Source organism: Ranitomeya variabilis, chromosome 1 (genome assembly GCF_051348905.1).
Source record: "Ranitomeya variabilis isolate aRanVar5 chromosome 1, aRanVar5.hap1, whole genome shotgun sequence".
Lineage (NCBI taxonomy): Eukaryota > Metazoa > Chordata > Amphibia > Anura > Dendrobatidae > Ranitomeya > Ranitomeya variabilis.
Window position 1 is genome coordinate 965011333 of NC_135232.1, and position 21795 is coordinate 965033127.

The 21795-nt window shown below is 44.0% G+C and overlaps 1 protein-coding gene across 7 annotated transcripts in view; it reads right to left on the minus strand.

Moving 5' to 3' along the window:
* SH3D19 (SH3 domain containing 19) overlaps positions 1-21795 on the minus strand; it is a 235186-nt gene that overhangs the window by 6881 nt on the left and 206510 nt on the right. For all 7 annotated transcript variants that reach the window (XM_077279316.1, XM_077279315.1, XM_077279313.1 and 4 more), the window contains exons 19-20: positions 20568-20754; positions 12459-12553 (exon numbers count right to left, since the gene is read on the minus strand). In XM_077279316.1, coding sequence (XP_077135431.1) covers positions 12459-12553; positions 20568-20754 — 282 coding nt within the window. The remainder of the gene's footprint in view (positions 1-12458; positions 12554-20567; positions 20755-21795) is intronic.

A 21795-nucleotide genomic window follows, 5' to 3' on the forward strand; every position in this document is an offset into this window, starting at 1 on the left:
ACTTGCATTTTATGTTATGGCAATAATATCCATTTTGCACTCAGCAGTTAGGCACAGAGTGTGGAGTTCCTGTTGCTCTATGGTGTCTTTTCCTGCAAAAAATCTTTTTTTGGTGATTTGTTATTAATATGCAGTTTTGAAACTTGTATCAATAAATTTTCTATTTTTAGTATACCTGATTGCTCTTTCTTCCTCCGCAATTGTAATATAGCATTTTGAGCGGGTTTTTGTTATTTATTGGCTCTAAGATATAGCCGTATATGCGACATTTACATAATGTCATTGGGGTTTTTGTGTCTACTAATTGTTTCTGTGTCTTTCACAGCTGACCTCAAATTTAAGATGGACTTTCGCACACGTTAATTAATGACGTAATGCAGGATGACCCAGAGGGATATACTGGGGGAATTGATAAGAATATACAGGATGACATTAACAGGTTTAAAGATCTATTTAGGAAAAGTATCCGTGTTTGGTGGAACCATGCGTTTCTTGAGAAATACATTCAGAGAGACTTAATACCTAGAGGGCTTAGAATACAAGTGTTCCCATCGTTCCCTATCCAAGATGAGGATTTTAAAAACAAATGGGAAAACCATGTGAACACCTGTTCAAAAGGATTTCTTGAGCTTCTAAGAGACATGAACTCTACAACTTTAACCTCCCTTGAAAAAGAGATTGAGGATATTCAGACCACACTCCATCGAGAGTTGAGCAACGATGCTCTAAAGAAATTTAATGAGGAAATTGATAATCTTTCCCAGAAATGGGTTCATGAGGTACAGTCTACTAAAACAAAAAAATTTCAAAGAGATGTGGAGGACAAAAAACTCCAACGTGTATATAGATGGCGGAATGTGTTCAGCCGGTCTAGACCTCAGTCTAGAAATTCTTCTTATTCAAGATCTCGATCAACCTCTATGAGATCCAATATGTCCGGCGAGGATGAATCAGTACCAAGGGGCTCCTCGCAAGGTGGTTCTTCAACAAACACATCCACATCTAAACGTACAACAAGACAAACAACTAAATCTAAACAAAATGGAGGACATTCCAACTCACAGGGGGGATTACAGGTAGATAACCTTTCCCCACATGTTCTAACTGAGACCCAATTAAGGGTACTTAGTAAGGGATTTTCATTTGCCCCGACTAACTCTTTCAATTTCTTCACAGCTATGAAGGATCTCAACTTATTTTCTCGAAAATTACTTCTCAGAAAACTGCATCACAAGAGAGATTCGTGTGAATTGATGTCTGAGATCGAGAAAGAGACCCTTCATAACTTAGAGGACCTCCTTGAGGAGCAGGAGGACCCCATGACAAGTAGGTTTCCACCCTCTGCGGTGGCCAGATCGACCAGGTTTCCCCCCTTGTCACTCAGCCCTGCCATTGACATCTTTACGAAATTAGTGACAGAGGAGTTCAAGGGGCTATCTACTAGACGGCGTTTTGACAACCTCACAAGAGATGAAAGGATAGCAATCTTAGACCTTCAAAAATTACCTAATGTCGTTTTCAAGGCGGCTGACAAGGGGGGAAACATTGTCATCTGGCCCCAAGAAAAATATGAACGCGAAGCATTCCGTCATCTGAGGGATCGGGATACCTATCATAGACTGTCCTTCAATCCCGTAACTTCCTTCTCTCTTGAACTTCAAAAGATCCTAATTAGAGCCCTTGATGATGGTTTAATTACGAAACAGGTCCTGGAGGGCTTGACAGTTAAGTCCCCTAAGGTTTCAACCTTTTACCTACTGCCCAAGATCCACAAGAATGCCCTCGACCCTCCTGGGCGTCCTATAGTGTCAGGGATTGGCAGTTTATGCGATCCAATATGTCAGTTTATAGATTTTTATCTAAAACCCTTAGTGGAAACCCTTCCATCATATGTGCGTGACACTACGGACGCTCTGGCTAGGGTCGATGGCATTCTTGTGGATCACGATACGTTACTTGTGACGGCCGATGTAGGGAGCCTATGTACATGCATTGACCATCAGCATGGCATTGAGGCTGTCCGCCTCTTCCTGGGTGCCTCCAACCGGGCCGGCCCTTTTTGTGAGTTTATCCTCGAGCTGCTGCGCTATGTCCTTACCCATAATTTTTTTGTTTTTAAAGATCTATTTTACTTACAGATGCGCGGCACAGTCATGGGCGCGGCCTGTGCACCCTCGTATGCAAATCTCTTCCTGGGGTCTTGGGAGAGATTCCATTTTGGCGACGAGGGCCCACGGGCCGCCTCCCATGTGCTGTGCTGGCATCGTTATATAGACGATGTTTTATTCTTGTGGGATGGGACGGTGCAGCAGCTGGAGGAATTTATGGGGACGCTGAAGCAGAATGCTCTAAATATTCGTTTAACATACACATTCGACATCAAAAAGGTTAACTTCTTGGATGTTACCTTTGAGGTTGATCAAAGCGGCCGCATCCAGACGGATGTGTACCGAAAACCAACTTCCGTTAATGCACTGATTCATGCGTCCTCTGCCCACAATCCATCCACGATCAGGGCTGTCTCGGTCGGTCAGTTCCTGAGGATGAGGCGGATCTGCTCTTCAGATGCCAAATTTGAAAATCAGGCTGCTGATCTCAAGTCACGGTTCTCTGCACGTGGTTATTCCAATAGATGTATTAGGCATGGATATCAACGAGCTAGAGCTACCTCACGAGGGGATTTACTACAACCTTCCAGGACCAGAAAAGGGATGTCTAACAACGGTCCTATAAGATTCATATCCACGTTCAACCATGAATGGGAGGAGATGCGTAATATATTGAAAAAACACTGGCCCATTCTAAGCGCTGAATCCTCCTTAGGAGTAGCGTTGGGGGCGGGTCTGTCATGATCTCTGCAGGCAGAGATCATAGCAAGCCTATAGAGGGACAAGCTCTCGGAAGATGGAACTATACTGACCATGAACTAAGCCTGCCGCGCAACTAGAAATAGCCAGGTAGCATTTCCTATTTATTGCTAGATGCCCAGCTCTGGCCTAAGAATTAAATAGCTAGCAGAGGGAAATATAAGACCTGGCTCACCTCTAGAGAAATATTCCAAAGAAGACAGTAGTCCCCCACATATAATGACGGTGAGTTCAGATGAAACAACAAACGCAGCAGGAAAATAGTCTTTAGCAAATTTGAGGTCCGCTTACTAGATAGCAGAAGACAGATAGTATACTTTCATGGTCAGCAGAAAAACACTAACAAAACACCATCCAGAGATTACCTTAAACTCTGGCATTAACTCATAACACCAGAGTAGCAATCCCTGATCAACGAGAGCTTTCCAGACACAGTAACAAAACTTCAGCTGTGAACTGGAACAAATAGGCAAAACGAAACATGGACAAAAGTCCAACTTATCTAGTAGTTGTCAGAAGCAGGAACAAGCACTGAGAGGCATCAGATAACATTGTTGACCGGCAAGAAACCACCAGAGAAATGAGCTTAAATAGCGACACCCACTACTGATGGAAACAGGTGAAACAGGAAAGAGGATGACAAGTCCAATTCCACAAGCGGCCACCGGGGGAGCCCAGAATCCAAATTCACAACAGTACCCCCCCCTCAAGGAGGGGGCACCGAACCCTCACCAGATCCACCAGGGCGACCAGGATGAGCCCTATGGAAGGCACGAACAAGATCAGAAGCATGAACATCAGATGCATTGACCCAAGAATTATCCTCCTGGCCGTAACCCTTCCAATTGACCAGATACTGGAGTCTCCGTCTGGAAACACGAGAGTCCAAAATTTTCTCCACAACGTACTCCAACTCACCCTCCACCAACACCGGAGCAGGAGGCTCAACTGAAGGTACAACAGGTACCTCATACCTGCGCAATAACGACCGATGAAAAACGTTATGAATGGAAAAGGACGCAGGGAGGTCCAAACGGAAAGAAACTGGATTAAGAATCTCCAATATTCTATAAGGGCCGATGAACCGAGGTTTAAACTTAGGAGAAGAGACCCTCATAGGGACAAAACGAGAAGACAACCACACCAAATCTCCAACACAAAGCCGAGAACCAACACGACGATGACGGTTGGCAAAACGCTGAGTCTTCTCCTGGGACAACTTCAAATTGTCCATAACCTGCCCCCAGATGTGATGCAATCTCTCCACCACCGCATCCACTCCAGGACAATCCGAGGATTCCACCTGACCGGAGGAAAATCGAGGGTGAAACCCCGAATTACAGAAAAACGGGGACACCAAGGTGGAAGAGCTGGCCCGATTATTGAGGGCGAACTCTGCCAATGGCAAAAAAGCAACCCAATCATCCTGGTCAGCAGAGACAAAACACCTCAGATATGTCTCCAGGGTCTGATTAGTCCGCTCGGTCTGGCCATTAGTCTGAGGGTGAAAAGCAGATGAAAAAGACAAATCTATGCCCATCCTAGCACAGAATGCCCGCCAAAATCTAGACACAAATTGGGTACCTCTGTCAGAAACAATATTCTCAGGAATACCGTGCAATCGGACAACATTCTGAAAAAACAGAGGAACCAACTCAGAAGAAGAAGGCAACTTGGGCAGAGGAACCAAATGGACCATTTTAGAGAAACGGTCACAGACCACCCAGATGACAGACATCTTCTGGGAAACAGGCAGATCTGAAATAAAATCCATCGAGATGTGTGTCCAAGGCCTCTTAGGAATAGGCAAGGGCAACAGCAGTCCGCTAGCCCGAGAACTACAAGACTTGGCCCGAGCACAAATGTCACATGACTGCACAAAGACTCGCACATCTCGTGACAGGGAAGGCCACCAGAAGGATCTTGCCACCAAATCCCTGGTACCAAAAATTCCGGGATGACCTGCCAATGCAGAAGAATGTACCTCAGAGATGACTCTACTGGTCCAATCATCCGGAACAAACAGTCTATCAGGCGGACAACGATCCGGTCTATCCGCCTGAAACTCTTGCAAGGACCGCCGCAGATCAGGAGAAACGGCCGACAAAATTACTCCTTCCCTAAGGATACCTGTGGGTTCAGCATTACCAGGAGAGTCCGGGTCAAAACTCCTAGAAAGGGCATCTGCCTTAACATTCTTAGAACCCGGTAGGTATGACACCACAAAATTAAAGCGAGAAAAAAAATAAAGACCAGCGCGCCTGTCTAGGATTCAGGCGCCTGGCAGTCTCAAGATAAATCAAATTTTTGTGGTCAGTCAATACCACCACCTGATGCTTAGCCCCCTCTAGCCAATGGCGCCACTCCTCAAACGCCCACTTCATGGCCAAAAGCTCCCTATTCCCAACATCATAATTCCGCTCTGCGGGCGAAAATTTGCGAGAAAAGAAGGCACAAGGCCTAATGACGGAGCAGTCGGAACCTTTCTGCGACAACACTGCCCCAGCTCCGATCTCCGAAGCGTCAACCTCAACCTGAAAAGGCAGATTCACATCAGGCTGACGTAACACAGGGGCAGAGGCAAAACGGTGCTTAAGCTCCTGAAAGGCCTCTACAGCATGAGGGGACCAATTAGCAACATCAGCGCCATGTCTGGTCAAATCAGTCAGTGGTTTAACGACATCCGAAAAACCAGCAATAAATCGGCGGTAAAAGTTGGCAAAGCCCAAAAATCTCTGAAGACCCTTAAGAGAGGAGGGCTGAGTCCAGTCACAAATAGCTTGCACCTTGACGGGATCCATCTCAATGGAAGAGGGAGAAAAAATATACCCCAAAAAGGAAATTTTCTGGACCCCAAAAACGCACTTAGACCCCTTCACACATAAAGAATTAGACCGCAGAACCTGAAAAACTCTCCTGACCTGCTGGACATGAGAGTCCCAGTCATCAGAAAAAATCAGAATATCATCCAGATATATTATCATAAATTTATCCAGAAAATCGCGGAAAATATCATGCATAAAAGACTGGAAAACTGAAGGGGCATTAGAAAGACCAAAAGGCATGACCAAATACTCAAAGTGGCCCTCGGGCGTATTAAATGCGGTCTTCCACTCATCCCCCTGCCTGATCCGCACCAAATTATACGCCCCACGAAGATCAATTTTAGAGAACCACTTAGCACCCTCTATACGAGCAAACAAATCAGTAAGCAATGGCAATGGGTATTGGTACTTAACAGTGATCTTATTCAGAAGCCGATAATCAATACATGGTCTCAAAGAGCCGTCCTTTTTTGAGACAAAGAAAAACCCAGCTCCCAAGGGAGAAGAAGATGGACGAATATGTCCCTTTTCCAAAGACTCCTTTATATATTCCCGCATAGCAGCATGTTCCGGCACAGACAGATTAAACAAACGACCCTTTGGATATTTGCAACCCGGTATCAAATCTATGGCACAATCGCACTCACGGTGCGGAGGTAACGACCCAAGCTTGGGTTCGTCAAAGACGTCTTGATAATCAGAGAGGAACTCAGGGACTTCAGAGGGAATGGACGACGAAATAGAAACCAAAGGTAAGTCCCCATGAATACCCTTACATCCCCAGCTCAACACAGACATTGCTCTCCAGTCCAAGACTGGATTGTGAGACTGCAACCATGGCAATCCCAGTACCAAATCGTCATGTAAATTATACAGCACCAGGAAACGAATAATCTCCTGGTGATCCGGATTGATACGCATGGTTACTTGTGTCCAGTATTGTGGTTTATTATTAGCCAATGGGGTGGAGTCAATCCCCTTCAGAGGAATAAGAGTCTCCAAAGGCTCTAAATCAAAACCACAACGATTGGCAAAGGACCAATCCATAAGACTCAGAGCGGCGCCAGAGTCAACATAGGCGTCCGTGGCAATGGATGACAAAGAGCAAATCAGGGTTACAGACAAAATAAACTTAGACTGAATGGTGCCAATGGAAACAGACTTATCAAGCTTCTTTGTACGCCTAGAGCATGCTGATATAACATGAGTAGAATCCCCACAATAGAAGCACAATCCATTCTTCCGTCTAAAATTCTGTCGCTCGCTCCTGGACAGAATACTATCACACTGCATACTTTCTGGCGTCTTTTCCATAGACACCGCCAGATGGTGCACCGGTTTGCGCTCCCGCAGACGCCTATCAATCTGAATAGCCATTGTCATGGACTCATTCAGACCTGCAGGCACAGGGAACCCCACCATAACATCCTTAACGGCATCAGAGAGACCTTCTCTGAAAGTTGCCGCCAAGGCGCACTCATTCCACTGAGTAAGCACAGACCATTTACGGAATTTTTGGCAGTAAACCTCAGCTTCGTCTTGCCCCTGAGATAGTGCCATCAAAGTTTTTTCTGCCTGAAGTTCCAAATGAGGTTCCTCATAAAGCAAGCCCAAGGCCAGAAAAAACGCATCCACATCGCGCAACGCAGGATCCCCTGCTGGCAATGAGAAGGCCCAATCTTGAGGGTCACCCCTGAGCAAGGAAATCACAATCCTAACCTGCTGAGCAGGGTCTCCAGCTGAACGAGACTTCAGGGACAAATAAAGCTTACAATTATTTCGGAAATTCTGGAAGCTAGCTCTATTCCCTGTGAAGAACTCCGGCAAAGGAATTCTCGGCTCAGATACTGGAGCATGTACCACAAAATCTTGTAAATTTTGTACTTTCGTGATGAGATTATTCAAACCCGCAGTTACACTCTGAAGATCCATTATTGTCAGGTGCACACAGAGCCATACAGAGATTAGGAGGAGAGAGAGAAAAAAGACTGCAGCAAGGCAAACTGGAGGAAAAAAAAAAAAAAAAAATATTCCAGCAGACTTCTTATAACTCTCCTTTCTCAACCTGGGTTTTTAACACTTTATGGGCCGGTCAAACTGTCATGATCTCTGCAGGCAGAGATCATAGCAAGCCTATAGAGGGACAAGCTCTCGGAAGATGGAACTATACTGACCATGAACTAAGCCTGCCGCGCAACTAGAAATAGCCAGGTAGCATTTCCTATTTATTGCTAGATGCCCAGCTCTGGCCTAAGAATTAAATAGCTAGCAGAGGGAAATATAAGACCTGGCTCACCTCTAGAGAAATATTCCAAAGAAGACAGTAGTCCCCCACATATAATGACGGTGAGTTCAGATGAAACAACAAACGCAGCAGGAAAATAGTCTTTAGCAAATTTGAGGTCCGCTTACTAGATAGCAGAAGACAGATAGTATACTTTCATGGTCAGCAGAAAAACACTAACAAAACACCATCCAGAGATTACCTTAAACTCTGGCATTAACTCATAACACCAGAGTAGCAATCCCTGATCAACGAGAGCTTTCCAGACACAGTAACAAAACTTCAGCTGTGAACTGGAACAAATAGGCAAAACGAAACATGGACAAAAGTCCAACTTATCTAGTAGTTGTCAGAAGCAGGAACAAGCACTGAGAGGCATCAGATAACATTGTTGACCGGCAAGAAACCACCAGAGAAATGAGCTTAAATAGCGACACCCACTACTGATGGAAACAGGTGAAACAGGAAAGAGGATGACAAGTCCAATTCCACAAGCGGCCACCGGGGGAGCCCAGAATCCAAATTCACAACACGGGTCCATCTATGACAGCGAAAAAGGTCTAAGAATTTAAAAGACCTCTTGGCCAAGAGCCATTATGTTCCATCTCGAGATAGTCCGTTTGGAGCTGGAGGGCCAAACGTTGGATCCATACCTTGCGGCCACTGCCTCGCCTGCACGAATGTCCTGCGCTGCAACACGTTCAGCTCATCCGACGGTAAAAAACAATTTGACATCAGACACCGTATCTCGTGTGGGAGCACCAATTTCGTCTATTACGCCACTTGTGGCTGTTCAAAAATCTACGTCGGTTTGACATCGAGAGAGCTAAAAAAGCGTGTACGCGAGCACGTGCGGGACATTCGTGCGGCAAGGACAGTGACTGATATATCTCTCCCCAAAACTATCCCGCGCCATTTTAGGCAATTTCATGGGGGTGACCCTTCATCATTTATGGTACGGGGTATCGACATGATACATTTGGGAATCCGAGGGGGGATTATAAAAAGACTCTTGCGCAGGTGGAGGCCAAATGGATCGTGGTTTTGGGTACCATGACCCCAAGAGGACTAAATGAGTCCCTTTCCTTTTCTTCTTTCCTCTGAATGTATTTATCTCTTCAGGTTCCACACCATATGTACCTTTATCCATGTTTCTTATCCCTTTCTCCCGGGGTCTGGGTGTGTGTTTTTTATCTGTGTGTTTTTTATTTATGCTTTTAGCTATGTGTTTCACTTATTATTTTTGTCTTTTATTTTTTCTGTTTGTTGTTTTAAGCAGGATTTCCTAATTGACTTCTGCCATCTGTTAATTATCCGCCAGTGATGAGATCATCTGTGCCTTTGGAGTGTACAACGTATGCAAAGACTGGGGAAAACGCTTCTTGAAATAATATGCATGGAATTGGATTATATTTAAATCGACATTTTGTCGATATACTTGCGTATATATTGTATATTGATTATATTCTGACATGCATACTCTCCCCCATTTGTAGATCTTCCATGTACATGGTACTTTTATACAGTGTATGTACGTATTTGCTTCATTGGTGACACAGTGGGGGTGCGCTTGCGCGCTGTGACCCTGGCCCCCAGCTATGCAGCGGCGCGTCTCCTTCCTTGTCCGTACGAGCGGGGATTGCTCCTCCTCCCCGCTCGCACGTGATGACGATGACGCCCTGCTCCATCTGCTGGGAGCTCCGGATCTGCAGTGCGCCCGCACCGCTATCCTCCCTGTGATTGGCTGGCCAGACATCACATGCCGGTTCAAAGGATCATAAAAGGTCCTGGTTGAGCAAACGCTGTATTCCCTTGAAAAAGCGGTGCTATTTACCCCCGAAACGCGCGTCGGGGCACTCACACCCGGTCCAGGACTCCTGAACTTCCGCCTTTGGTGAGCATTCCACCCCCAGGGCTATGTAGTTTGACACAATGTGGGTGATATAAAGTATGGGGTGAACGGCTATGCTGCCTACATGTAATGCTGATGCTGCACTTGCATTTTATGTTATGGCGATAATATCCATTTTGCACTCAGCAGTTAGGCACAGAGTGTGGAGTTCCTGTTGCTCTATGGTGTCTTTTCCTGCAAAAAATCTTTTTTTGGTGATTTGTTATTAATATGCAGTTTTGAAACTTGTATCAATAAATTTTCTATTTTTAGTATACTTGATTGCTCTTTCTTCCTCCGCAATTGTAATATAGCATTTTGAGCGGGTTTTTGTTATTTATTGGCTCTATGATATAGCCGTATATGCGACATTTACATAATGTCATTGGTGTTTTTGTGTCTATAGATTTTCATTTGCGTTCAGGTCTGGAGACTGGTTAGGCCACTCCAGAACCTTGAAATGCTTCTTATTGAGCCACTCCTTAGTTGCCCTGATTGTGTGTTTCGGGCCATTGTCATGCTGTAAGGCCCAGCCACGACCCATCTTCAATGCTCTTACTGAGGAAAAGGAGGTTGATGGTCAAAATCTCGTGATACATTACCCCATCCATCCTCCCTTCAATATGGTGCAGCCGTCCTGTCCCTTTTGCAGAAAAGCACCCCTATAGTATGATGTTTCCCCTATCATACTTCACGGTCAGGATAGTGTTCATGGGGTTGTACTCATACTTCTCCCTCCAAACACGGCAAGTGGAGTTTATACCAAAAAGTTCTATTTTGGTCTCATGTGACCACATGACCTTCTTCCATGCCTCCTCTGAAATTCACCAATGACCATCTGAATGATACAAACGGACCCTGACATGTGCTGGCGTGAGCAGGACGACCTTGCATGCCCTGCAGGATTTTAATCCATGACAGCGTAGTGTGTTACTAATGGTGATGTTTGAGACTGTGGTCTCAGCTCTCTTCAGGTCATTGACCAGGTCCTCCCGTGTAGTTCTGGGCTGATTCAAGACCTTTCTCAGAATCATTCTTACCCCAAGAGGAGAGATCTTGCATTGAGCCCCAGACTGAAGAAGATTGACAGCCATCTTGTGTTTCTTCCATTTTTCGGTCTGTTACTTCTGATATGCGCACCATAATCAGACAGAATGAGAAGAGCTCTTTGCAGCACTTGTCTGCAGAAGGGGTGGCGCTTCAAAGCATCAGCAGGATCAGCTCAAAGGAGAAAGAGACTGACCTGACTATGCGGGCACGGACCCTTCATCAATCATTGAAGGCAGCTTCGCCCCCATCAGTGACACGCTCTTCTTATGGTCCGATTCTAGTGCCCAGATTGGAAGTAACAGACAGGAAGCAGTGCCTACAAGTCATAAAAGGGTACATAGAAGCAGAGCAGGTACTAAAAGTATAATACAAAAGCGATTGTTAAGAAGACTTAGGACATATGAAAGAGTGTCATATAGTAATAGAAAAACCCTTTAATTAAACTAGTGAAATAGTATTTATCATGAGGCTCAGTGGCAAGAGTGAAAACCACAAGATTCCAAGATATTTTTTTAAATATAGATATTGACATGAAGTGCAAGCCAGCATTCCAAGAAACTGTGGTGGTGCAAGAACAGCACATCGACAGCACTGAGCCCGTCTACTCAGAGATGAAAACAGTATAAAGGCTATGTGCACATGTAGGTTCGGGTCCCTGCGGGTTCTCCCGCAGCGGATTTGATAAATCTGCAGGGCAAAACCGCTGTGGTTATCCCTGCAGATTTATCACGTTTTGTCTTGCGGTTTCCGCTGCGGGCTTTGGTTTTACTATTGATGCTGCATATGCAGCATCAATAGTAATGTTAAAAATAAAAAAAAAATGGTTTATACTCACCCCCTCTGACGTCCCGATCTCCTCGGCGCTGCACGCGGCGGTCCGTTTCCAAAGATGCTGTGCGAGAAGGACCTTCGTGACGTCACGGTCATGTGACCGCGGCGTCATCACGGTCATGTGACCGCGACGTCACCGCAGGTCCTGCTCGCACAGCAAACCTGAGACCGGACGGCCGCGTGCAGCGCTGAGAGGTGAGTATAGCATTATTTTTTATTTTAATCCTTTTTTTATTTACCACAAATATGGTTCCCAGGGCCTGGAGGAGAGTATCCTCTCCTCCACCCCGGGTACCATCTGCACATTATCCGCTTACTTCCCGCATCGTGGGCACAGCCCCATGCGGGAAGTAAGCGGATCAATGCATTTCTATGTGTGCAGAATCGCTGCGATTCTGCACAAAGAAGTGACATGCTGCGGGTTGTAACCCGCTGCGTTTCTGCGCGGTTTTTCCCGCAGCATGTGCACAGCGGTTTGCGGTTTCCATAGGGTTTACATGTAAATGTAAATGCTATGGAAACTGGTGAGGACCCGCAGCATCAAAATCGCCGCGGATCCGCGGTAAAACCCGCAAAGTGTGAACATGGCCTAAGGGATCAACAAATCTTAGCTACAACTTATTACCATTTATGCTGAGCCTCAAAGAATCTTAATAAGGGTGGGAATCACTGCATTAAGGAATCTGAAGAACGGTCATTTTTCGTAATACCTTGAATGAAAGTTCATCCTCATTCTCCCCACAGAAGTCATAAAGTGCCCGAGCCTTTCCAAGTTTCCCTCCCTGAGTTTGCCACGCTGTTGGTCCTACAAGAAACACATGAAAATCACTTTCGAGAATAGAGACAACCATGCTTTTATCAGGGAACAATGGTTTCTCCTTTATAAAACCGTTATTAAAGGTGGATCGGCCACATGAATATTCTTTCTAAGGTAAGAAATGCTGTAATATTGGTCCAGAGGGCACAAAAATATTGCATCATCTGACTACTATAGACCAACAAAGAATAAGGAGGATTTCAAATGTATTAGTCTTACGTATTAATAAGAATAGCGCTCCTCTAGACCACGGATTGACTGCTGTGAAGATGTGTATAAGCAGATTAACATAGTTATCAGTCACTGAGTAGAGGGGTAGGAGCTTGCGAGGGCCGTGTAAAGGTGGCCAGAACGCTCTTCCTGAAAATAGCATACTAGTAACTAGGAGTCTGCAATATTGTTTTCCAGTAAATGGCACATTATTCTCTTGGACTGTTTGGGAAGGATACTACCCCTGTAATTTGTGGTCCTTACATAGGGCAGCAAAGTCATCTTGACAGCCACTTTGAAGCATGATCTTCACAATTAGTAAACTAGGCCTATCTGTATAGGAAAAAAATATATAATTTGTGTGGGTAAAGTATATATAAATATATATATATATATATATATATATATATATATATATATATATATATATTCTACACACACCACATTAGTGATGTTTTATGTGTATGTTTTCTCAAACTAGCCACAGTAAAGATTCTATGTTAATCTGACAGAGAACACCATCTTTTGCAATTGCAAAGCTTGTCAAGAAAGCACAGGTCAGTAAAAAGAAAAAAAAAAAGGGGGTTGGGAGTGTGGAATTCTGATTTTTTGTTTCTGCTGGATGTAAGGCTCTGCCAGAGTAACTTGACAGCAGCTTATACTACTATGACTATTCATATAAACATGCACGTACAGCCAAGCTGAGCATACATATGTATGGTGTACTAGCAAAAATAGCATTAAGGTACCTTCACACTGAACGATATCGCTAGCGATCCGTGACGTTGCAGCGTCTTGGCTAGCGATATCGTTGAGTTTGACAGGCAGCAGCGATCAGGATCCTGCTGTGCCATCATTGGTCGGAGCAGAAAGGCCAGAACTTTATTTCGTCGCTGGATCTCCCGTAGACATCGCTGAGTCGGCGTGTGTGACGCAGATTCAGCGATGTCTTCACTGGTAACCAGGGTAAATATCGGATTACTAAGCGCAGGGCCGCGCTTAGTAACCCAATGTTTACCCTGGTTACCAGCGTAAACGTAAAAAAACCCAAACACTACATACTTACATTCTGGTGTCTGTCCCCCGGCGCTGTGCTTCTCTGCACTGTTTAAGCTCCAGCCGGCCGGAAAGCAGAGCACAGCGGTGACGTCACCGCTGTGCTTTCCGGCTGGCGCTTACACAGTGCAGGGAAGCACAGCGCCGGGGGACAGACACCGGAATGTAAGTATGTAGTGTTTGGGTTTTTTTACGTTTACGCTGGTAACCAGGGTAAACATCGGGTTACTAAGCGCGGCCCTGCGCTTAGTAACCCGATGTTTACCCTGGTTACCAGGGGACTTCGCATAGTTGGTCGCTGGAGAGCTGTCTGTGTGACAGCTCTCCAGCGACCACACAGCGACGCTGCAGCAATCGGGATCGTTGTCTAGATCGCTGCAGCGTTGCTAAATGTGACGGTAACTTTAAGCTGAATGCTCAGCCAACAGCTACTGTATTGTGTAAGAACTATACTAATTGTATCCTGTTCCGTGGCCAGAGTTTCAGAGGTTGGCCACTGTATATTCATTTAGCAAATGTGTTGTGGACATGATTTTGTGGCGCTTAAGGTACCGTCACATTAAGCGACGCTGCAGCGATATCGACAACGATGCCGATCGCTGCAGCGTCGCTGTGTGGTCGCTGGAGAGCTGTCACACAGACAGCTCTCCAGCGACCAACGATGCCGAAGTCCCTGGGTAACCAGGGTAAACATCGGGTTACTAAGCGCAGGGCCGCGCTTAGTAACCCGATGTTTACCCTGGTTACCATTGTAAATGTAAAAAAAAAACAGTACATACTCACCTTCTGATGTCCGTCAGGTCCCTGGCCATCTGCTTCCCGCACTGACTGTGAGCTCCGGCCGGCCGTAAAGTAAAAGCAGAGCACAGCGGTGACGTCACGGATCGCTATCGTTATCGTTGCAAAGTCGTTTAGTGTGAAGGTACCTTTACTGCTACGTAAGTATTACAGGATTAACATAAAACCACTTTAAAAGAGGACCTGTCACCAGGCCAAAAAATTTCTAGATTTTATTCCTGTTTTTTTTTTTGTGTGTAAATCTGCCATTCGGTTCCAGATTTATGGGCCTATTCGTTTTGTGCTAATTGTTATGATCTTTACAAGAAGGTGAGGCTCAGAGGATTCTCTAGGGGTGCATCTTTAGGCTGCTCTGTATTATTAGCCTGTGAGCAACGCCCACTTGGTAAAAAAAACAAGTAGTACTAAATGAAAAGGCCATATCTCTGGAACTGTATAGCAAATTTAAAAAAAAAAGCAACATACCATACACAGATCAGTTTATCAGCTGGGACACTTAACACATAAGACACTTTGAGAAATCAAAACAGCAGGTCTTGTTCAACACACACAGCTATATGACACACGTATGAAGGTGTGAGCATGGATCTGACAAAGGTGGAGTGTGTGTGACATCTCAGGCCCATTGCAGAATCTCTAGCTGATGTAATGTAAGATCATCGAGATGCATTCTCCCATTTCCAGCTATTGCAGTAGGAAGCGCGTGCAGAGGAGCCACACCTTATTTACTATGCACCGCTGGTCACTGAGGCTTTGTAGAGCAGATGTTGATTTCTCTCCACAGTCTCTGGCTGTCATGACTACCTGGCTCTATGGCCGGCTACACCAGTCACAATGCAGCTCTGTATAATTACAGTACAGGGATTAATATGACTAAAAAGACTTTAACGAGGCACACTGAGGCCTTATAACCAAGTATTACTGGTATATGGATGGATTTTTACTTATTTTTTTCCTCAATCTATTATCTTTTGTATTATATTGTAATTATTATCTAGAGGACATCCTCTACTAAACTGCTTTCCAGCCCAGTGCACCATTTAAGTAAGTCGATAGATTTCTGTGAATAACCTTGCCATCTCACTCTATATGAAGGTCCCATAAACTTTGAACCCTCCTATTCTGGCCATCTATATATTGTGGGGAGTCTCTTGATAGATGATGTTGAGGAGATGAGGATTGGGCAGTTTGAATGCAATTGTCCCGATCCTTCGTCTTCTCCAGGTGGATGAGCCACTGCCAGATGAAGCTCTGCTCTTCCCACTGAAAACAGGTGAATTCTTGTCCAAGCCTAAAAGTTCATGTGAATGGGGAGTCAAGGAAGATGGTTGTCGGCCAAAGAGGTCACCTAGCCAAGAGCAATCTGAACGTGTATGGGCATCTTTGATTGTCTAAACTATTCTTGGCTATTTGTCTGGTGAAATCTGCTTATCTTGGTCAGGCAACATAACAGACATGTTTATTAACTTTCCACTTAATGGTGAGGAATGAGGTGAATTTCACAGTGGAAAGATGAGGGAGATTGTTACCTGTTTAGCCACTATATGTCAGCAAACATAAAAAAAAAAAAAAAAGCAAAAAGAAAAATTAAATACAGGCAAAAATATTTTTTTTGCAAAAAATTTGATTTTGGAGGTCACTTTCTAATGACAGTCCCTCACAGGGACTGCTTCAACTAAGATTTCTATTAAAAAAAGCTACTAGTAATGTCCAAACATCCATTGAATATAACTTTAAAGAACATGCACCGATTTCTGGAGATATAATAATGTTTATGCTCAAAAATGTCCAAAATGTTTATTATTAATTCTGCAGAAAAGTGACATTATGAGAAAGTGATGCCTAAAGATCCCGATTTGGGAAGATGACACATTGCACATCAGTAAGAGGGTTTGCCTATATTATCTCAGGTTAAGGTCTCATTGACCAATACCGTACTCTGTGTGCCTCCAATTTTATATGTGGCAGTCCAATACAAAGTACAAAGCGATCCGCACCGCTGTAACACCTATGCCAAAACACCATCTACTGGGACCACATAGCTGTAGGTATAATGACCAGGATTCTCGGGTGCCCAACTGTAGAACAAAATCCAATACTGCTTGTCCATGTAATGAAGAAAAAAGTGGAGAGCACTCACCAATCCATAAAAGCCAACGTTTATTGTAACAGTTAAAACATCTTCAGCAGGGGGATGGAGACTGGAACGATCGGACAATGGCCGTTTCGCGCAATTGCACTTCTACATGTCCTAGAAGTCAGAGGAAGTGACGGGGTCCATATACCTGGAGCAGTTACAACTCGACCCCTTCCTTGACCAACCTCTTGCATACCAAATGAAGGGAAAACCACCCATCTATTAGCGTAAAAAAAAGGTTTTATTTCTTTAAATACAAAACACACAACCTAAAAAAGAGCAACGCATGACATATTACACCATATCGGAATTACAAAAAAAAATGGACATATCAGTTCTATCATTGAAGTCGGTGGCATCTAATGCTCGTGTCTGCATTATCCACCTTGCTTCCTTCCTAAGGAGAAGTCTGAGCAGATCACCTCACTGCGGGGGTAAAATCACCTTTTCTAAACCCCCAAATTGTAGAACCTCCGGATTCCCACCATGAAACTCTCTCACATGCTTAATCAAACGGGGAACACCTTTACCTGTACGTATAGAGTTAAAATGTTCCCGGAACCTCACAAACAACGGTCGGATTGTTTTGCTGATGTAGAAATATTTTGCAGGGGCAAAAAAAATCACATTACAACTTAAGTAAAATACAAACAACGTAATTCGTCCTACAGGTAATGAGATCCCGTACCGGATGTGAAACTGATCCAACAATTAAAGAACGTCCTGTGATATGGTAGTGGCCAAAGCAACAATACCTCCCCTTAGCCAATCCTTTACTTCATTTTGCATACGGTTATGCACCAAGATGTCCCTCAAGCTGGTACTGCATCGACAAGAGATTAAGGGACCCCTTGAAATGATATAACTCAGCATCCCGCTCCAAAATATGCCAATTCTTTCTAATTACTGAGCGGATAAATCCGTCCTTGGGGCCATACTTGAAACGAAACACAAATCTCTTATCCTTTTTTATCCTTTCTTATCCTTATGCTTTATGTCACATCATTTTGAGGGGTCCCTTAATCTCTTGTAGATGCAGTACAAGCTTGAGGGACATCTTGGTGCATAACCGTATGAGAAATGAACGAAAGGATTGGCTAAGGGGAGGTATCCCTAAGGAGATACTTTAAGTGTGGACATTTTTCCTTCTGCCATTACCACATCACAGGACATTCTTTAATTGTTGGATTAGTTTTATATCAGGTACGGGATCTCATTACCTGTAGGACGAATTACGTTGTTTATATGATTTTTTGCCCCTGCAAATATTTCTACATCGGCAAAACAATCCGGACGTTGTTTGTGAGGTTCCGGGAACATTTAAACTCTAGTCAAACAGGGAACACCTTTACCTGTACATATAATCATGTGAGAGAGTTTCATGGTGGGAATCCGGAGTGTCTACAATTTGTGAGTTTCGAAAAGGTGATTTTACCCCCGCAGGGAGGTGATCTGCACAAACTTCTCCTTAGGAAGGAAGCAAGGTGGATAATGCAGACACGAGCATTAGATGCCACCGATTTCAATGACAGAATTGACATGTCTGTTTTTTTGTAATTCCGATATGGTATAATATGTCATGCTTTGCTCTTTTTTAAGTTGTGTGTTTTGTATTTAAAGAAACACCCCCTTTTTTACTCTAATAGATGGGTGGTTTTCCCTTCATTTGGTATGCAAGGAGCTTGGTCAAGGAAGGGGGAGGGGTTGTACCTGCTCCAGGTATATGGACCCTGTAACTTCCTCTGACCTCCAGGACCCGTAGAAGCACAATTGCGCAAAACAGCCATTGTCTGATCGTTCCACTCTCCACCCCCCTGCTGAAGATGTTTTAACGGTTACAATAAACGTTGTCTTTTTTATGGATCGGTGAGTGCCCTCCACTTTTTTCTTCATTTAATGGACAATTTTATATATGGCCTGCTCCATCAAATGAGGGACTACATCCTGGGCCATATACAGTACTATAAAGAGACTCACAGACTTCACTGGTTCTGTAATACCGAGGTGCTGTAACTCCATGTGCCTCTGTATAGACTGCAAATCTCTGCAGTGTTAATAAACCTAACATGGTTAACCTCTTCTTGATTGGAGTAATTTTTATTTTTGAACTTTTGCATTTTTTTTTCTCCCCTTCTTCCAAGAGGTTTAACTTTCTTTTTTCCATGCTGAAAATATCCTTAAGAACTGTATGTTTGGGCTACAGAATAAATTTGAAGCTAATCAATCGGGCGCCATCGCGATGGCATTGCATGATGGATATTTATCAGCTTGTATTTGGCAGTATTGAAAACGCCAAAAAATGGGCTACTATACGGATCGTTGATTCAGTGGTCGGCCAAGCAAACTTCTTTAAGGAAGAAATGCGACCAGAAAGGTGACTGCACGTCACCGGCTTGTATGGGAGTTCCAAAATTGCTGACCACGCTTGCTTGATAATGGTTGGCACTCCTAAATAAGTGAATAGAGAGCACCACACATGTGCAGCCATCTCTTAGATGGAATGTGAAGAGGTTCCCATTCTCCAGACACATGTGAGCATAAAGTGATGGAGAGCCTGTGTATATTGCTCAAATTCCAAGATGGGAGTAAGCCTTTAATGACTGAATTTCATGTACTGCACAATGTAAAAAATGTTTTTTTCTTGAGGTTTGGCATCTTAATTTAATGTAAACATGGCTACAGTTTCTACAGGTTTATTGGCCTGAGTGGACCAACTTCCACTTGTACTCTCATTTAAAAAGGGGTTGTCGACATGAGTTCATTTTAATCAACAGATCTTGGAGTAATAATATTAGGTTCCACAATTGGATATGTTTAAAAAAAATGTTCCTGCACTGAAATAATCTTATAAACGTGCCCCTGCTGTGTACTGTGTAATGGCCGTGTCTGACCATGCAGGAACATGGTCTGATCATACCACAGCTCCTGGGCGGGGGAGGAAGGAAAAAAAAGTGCACAGACATTACACCAGGAGGCCGCAAATAATACTTTCTTTGAGGTAAAACATTTTTTAAAAAAACAGGTAAGGAAATGGTTTAGGTCACAAAAATAAGCTTTGATCTCCTGCTGTAATGTCTGTATACTCTTTTTTATTTCCTCCCCTGCCCTGGATCAGACCGTGTTCCTGTATGGTCAGACACAGCCATTACACAGTACACAGCAGGGGCACATTTATAAGATTATCTCAGCACAGGGACATTTTCTTTAAACATCTAATTGTGCAAGTTATTATTATTCCACGATCTATTGATTAAAATCAACTTTAAAATTAACTCTGTGTGTGGGAAAACCCTTTAAAAAAAATTCTTAACCGTTTTGTCTGCCACTGTTTATTTCAATAGCTGGCGGAAGTGTCTGAAACACTTGACTAGGGAGAAGCCTATCCCATGTTCACCATGTAAAGGGTACAAGCAGAACAAATCCCACTGACATCTGCTTGTATGTACACATAAGAATGGAATGAGAACTCTAATATATTAGTGATTAGCAAGTTACCTTGATTATCTAACACAAGTTCTCTTCCTGGATTTCCTTTAGCGTGATTGTAAGCACACAGAACATAAGTCACATAGAAACTGACAACTAAACGCCTCACTGTCAGCAGCACGGAGCTGGAAACCCTCATATCCCTCCAGGGAACCTCATTCATTATTCACAGTTCCCATTGATAGGGTCACAGCTCTGCAGCTTCTCTCTTTTACAGCAATCTCCACTCATCAAAGCTGTGGCAGCATTGCCCTGATCACAGGGGTATTTTAACACTGGAACCTGCGTTTTTGACATTTTAATTGACATACACACCTGAGCAGAGCTGTACAAACGCAGCCGGCACAATCCCTTCTCTGCCATTCACCCGGCCTTTGTACCACTCAGAGTCCAGTCTTTCTAGAATCAGTATCTTGTCTCCTTTTCTAAAGGGCAAGTCATCTTCTGTCTCTGCGGTAAAATCGTACAGCGCTTCATACCATTCCCCGGACAATCGGTTTAGCTGTAATGGAAGTCATGAGAAACCAAAGACTTAGGAAGAAAGAATACACATTCCTATTGGTGAATATGGCTGGCAAAGATGCAAACGTACAAGATGGAGAGTTCCTTTGAAAGTGACAATTACACCAAATAAGTGGCACATCAGGTGCCTGAACATACACTGTATTGCTAAACATATTCTTACTTTTGTAGGGATTCTCAATAATGAGGATTCAGGAGCTAGTTATCAATATAAGAAGAATTCAGAGAAAATCTATCCTTCTCCTCAGGCGGATTCATTCTTCTCCTCACCTCACTCTCGAGTGATGGGTCTCCCCCCATGTACGTGCAAAGAGAGACCGACAACTCATGAGAAACCAGGCAAGCATCAGCTGCTGGGGACCTGCCTCAGACCAGTTTGTCGAGACACATAGTTCCTGGAGGGCTCTTCAAAATATGTTTACACTGAAACACTGAGGCATGGGTTAGCAGAGCTGCTTTGCAGCTCTGGGGTCTTTGGACAAATCCCACCAAGGTCAACATCTGGGTTCTCCGGTTACCTCCCATGCTCCAAAGACAAACGGATAGGGAATTTAGATTGTGAGGCAAAATGGAGGCAGTGATGCTAACGTTATTCCTGGTCCTATATGACTTCCATCCTGTATGTTTTATCAGTTTTCCCTTCTTCAGCCTCTAGTTTTCAGTATTTTCTGATTTGGTGGATGGAGACCAGCTGCTATGATGTCTCCTGTACTTGTCACACACATGCATGAGGGGCTTCTCTTCTCCTAAATGTGTATCATATTTTCAGAAGCTTCAGCAGTATGGGGGACATTATACAGAAATAGCGAGCAGTGTGGCTGTGAATCCAGCACTGGGGGTAAGAGAAACATGATAAAGCAGCACAGTTCTGCAGGTTTCTCTGTCTCTCTCTCACTCTGCTGCTACCTCACCTTCCCACCTCCTCTCTCCATAAACTTCAATAGACAGCTGAAATGTGACATCTCAGTTGATCTTGCAGGTCATCTTGTTGTAAGCAAGACAGATATTAACTCTTTTAGCT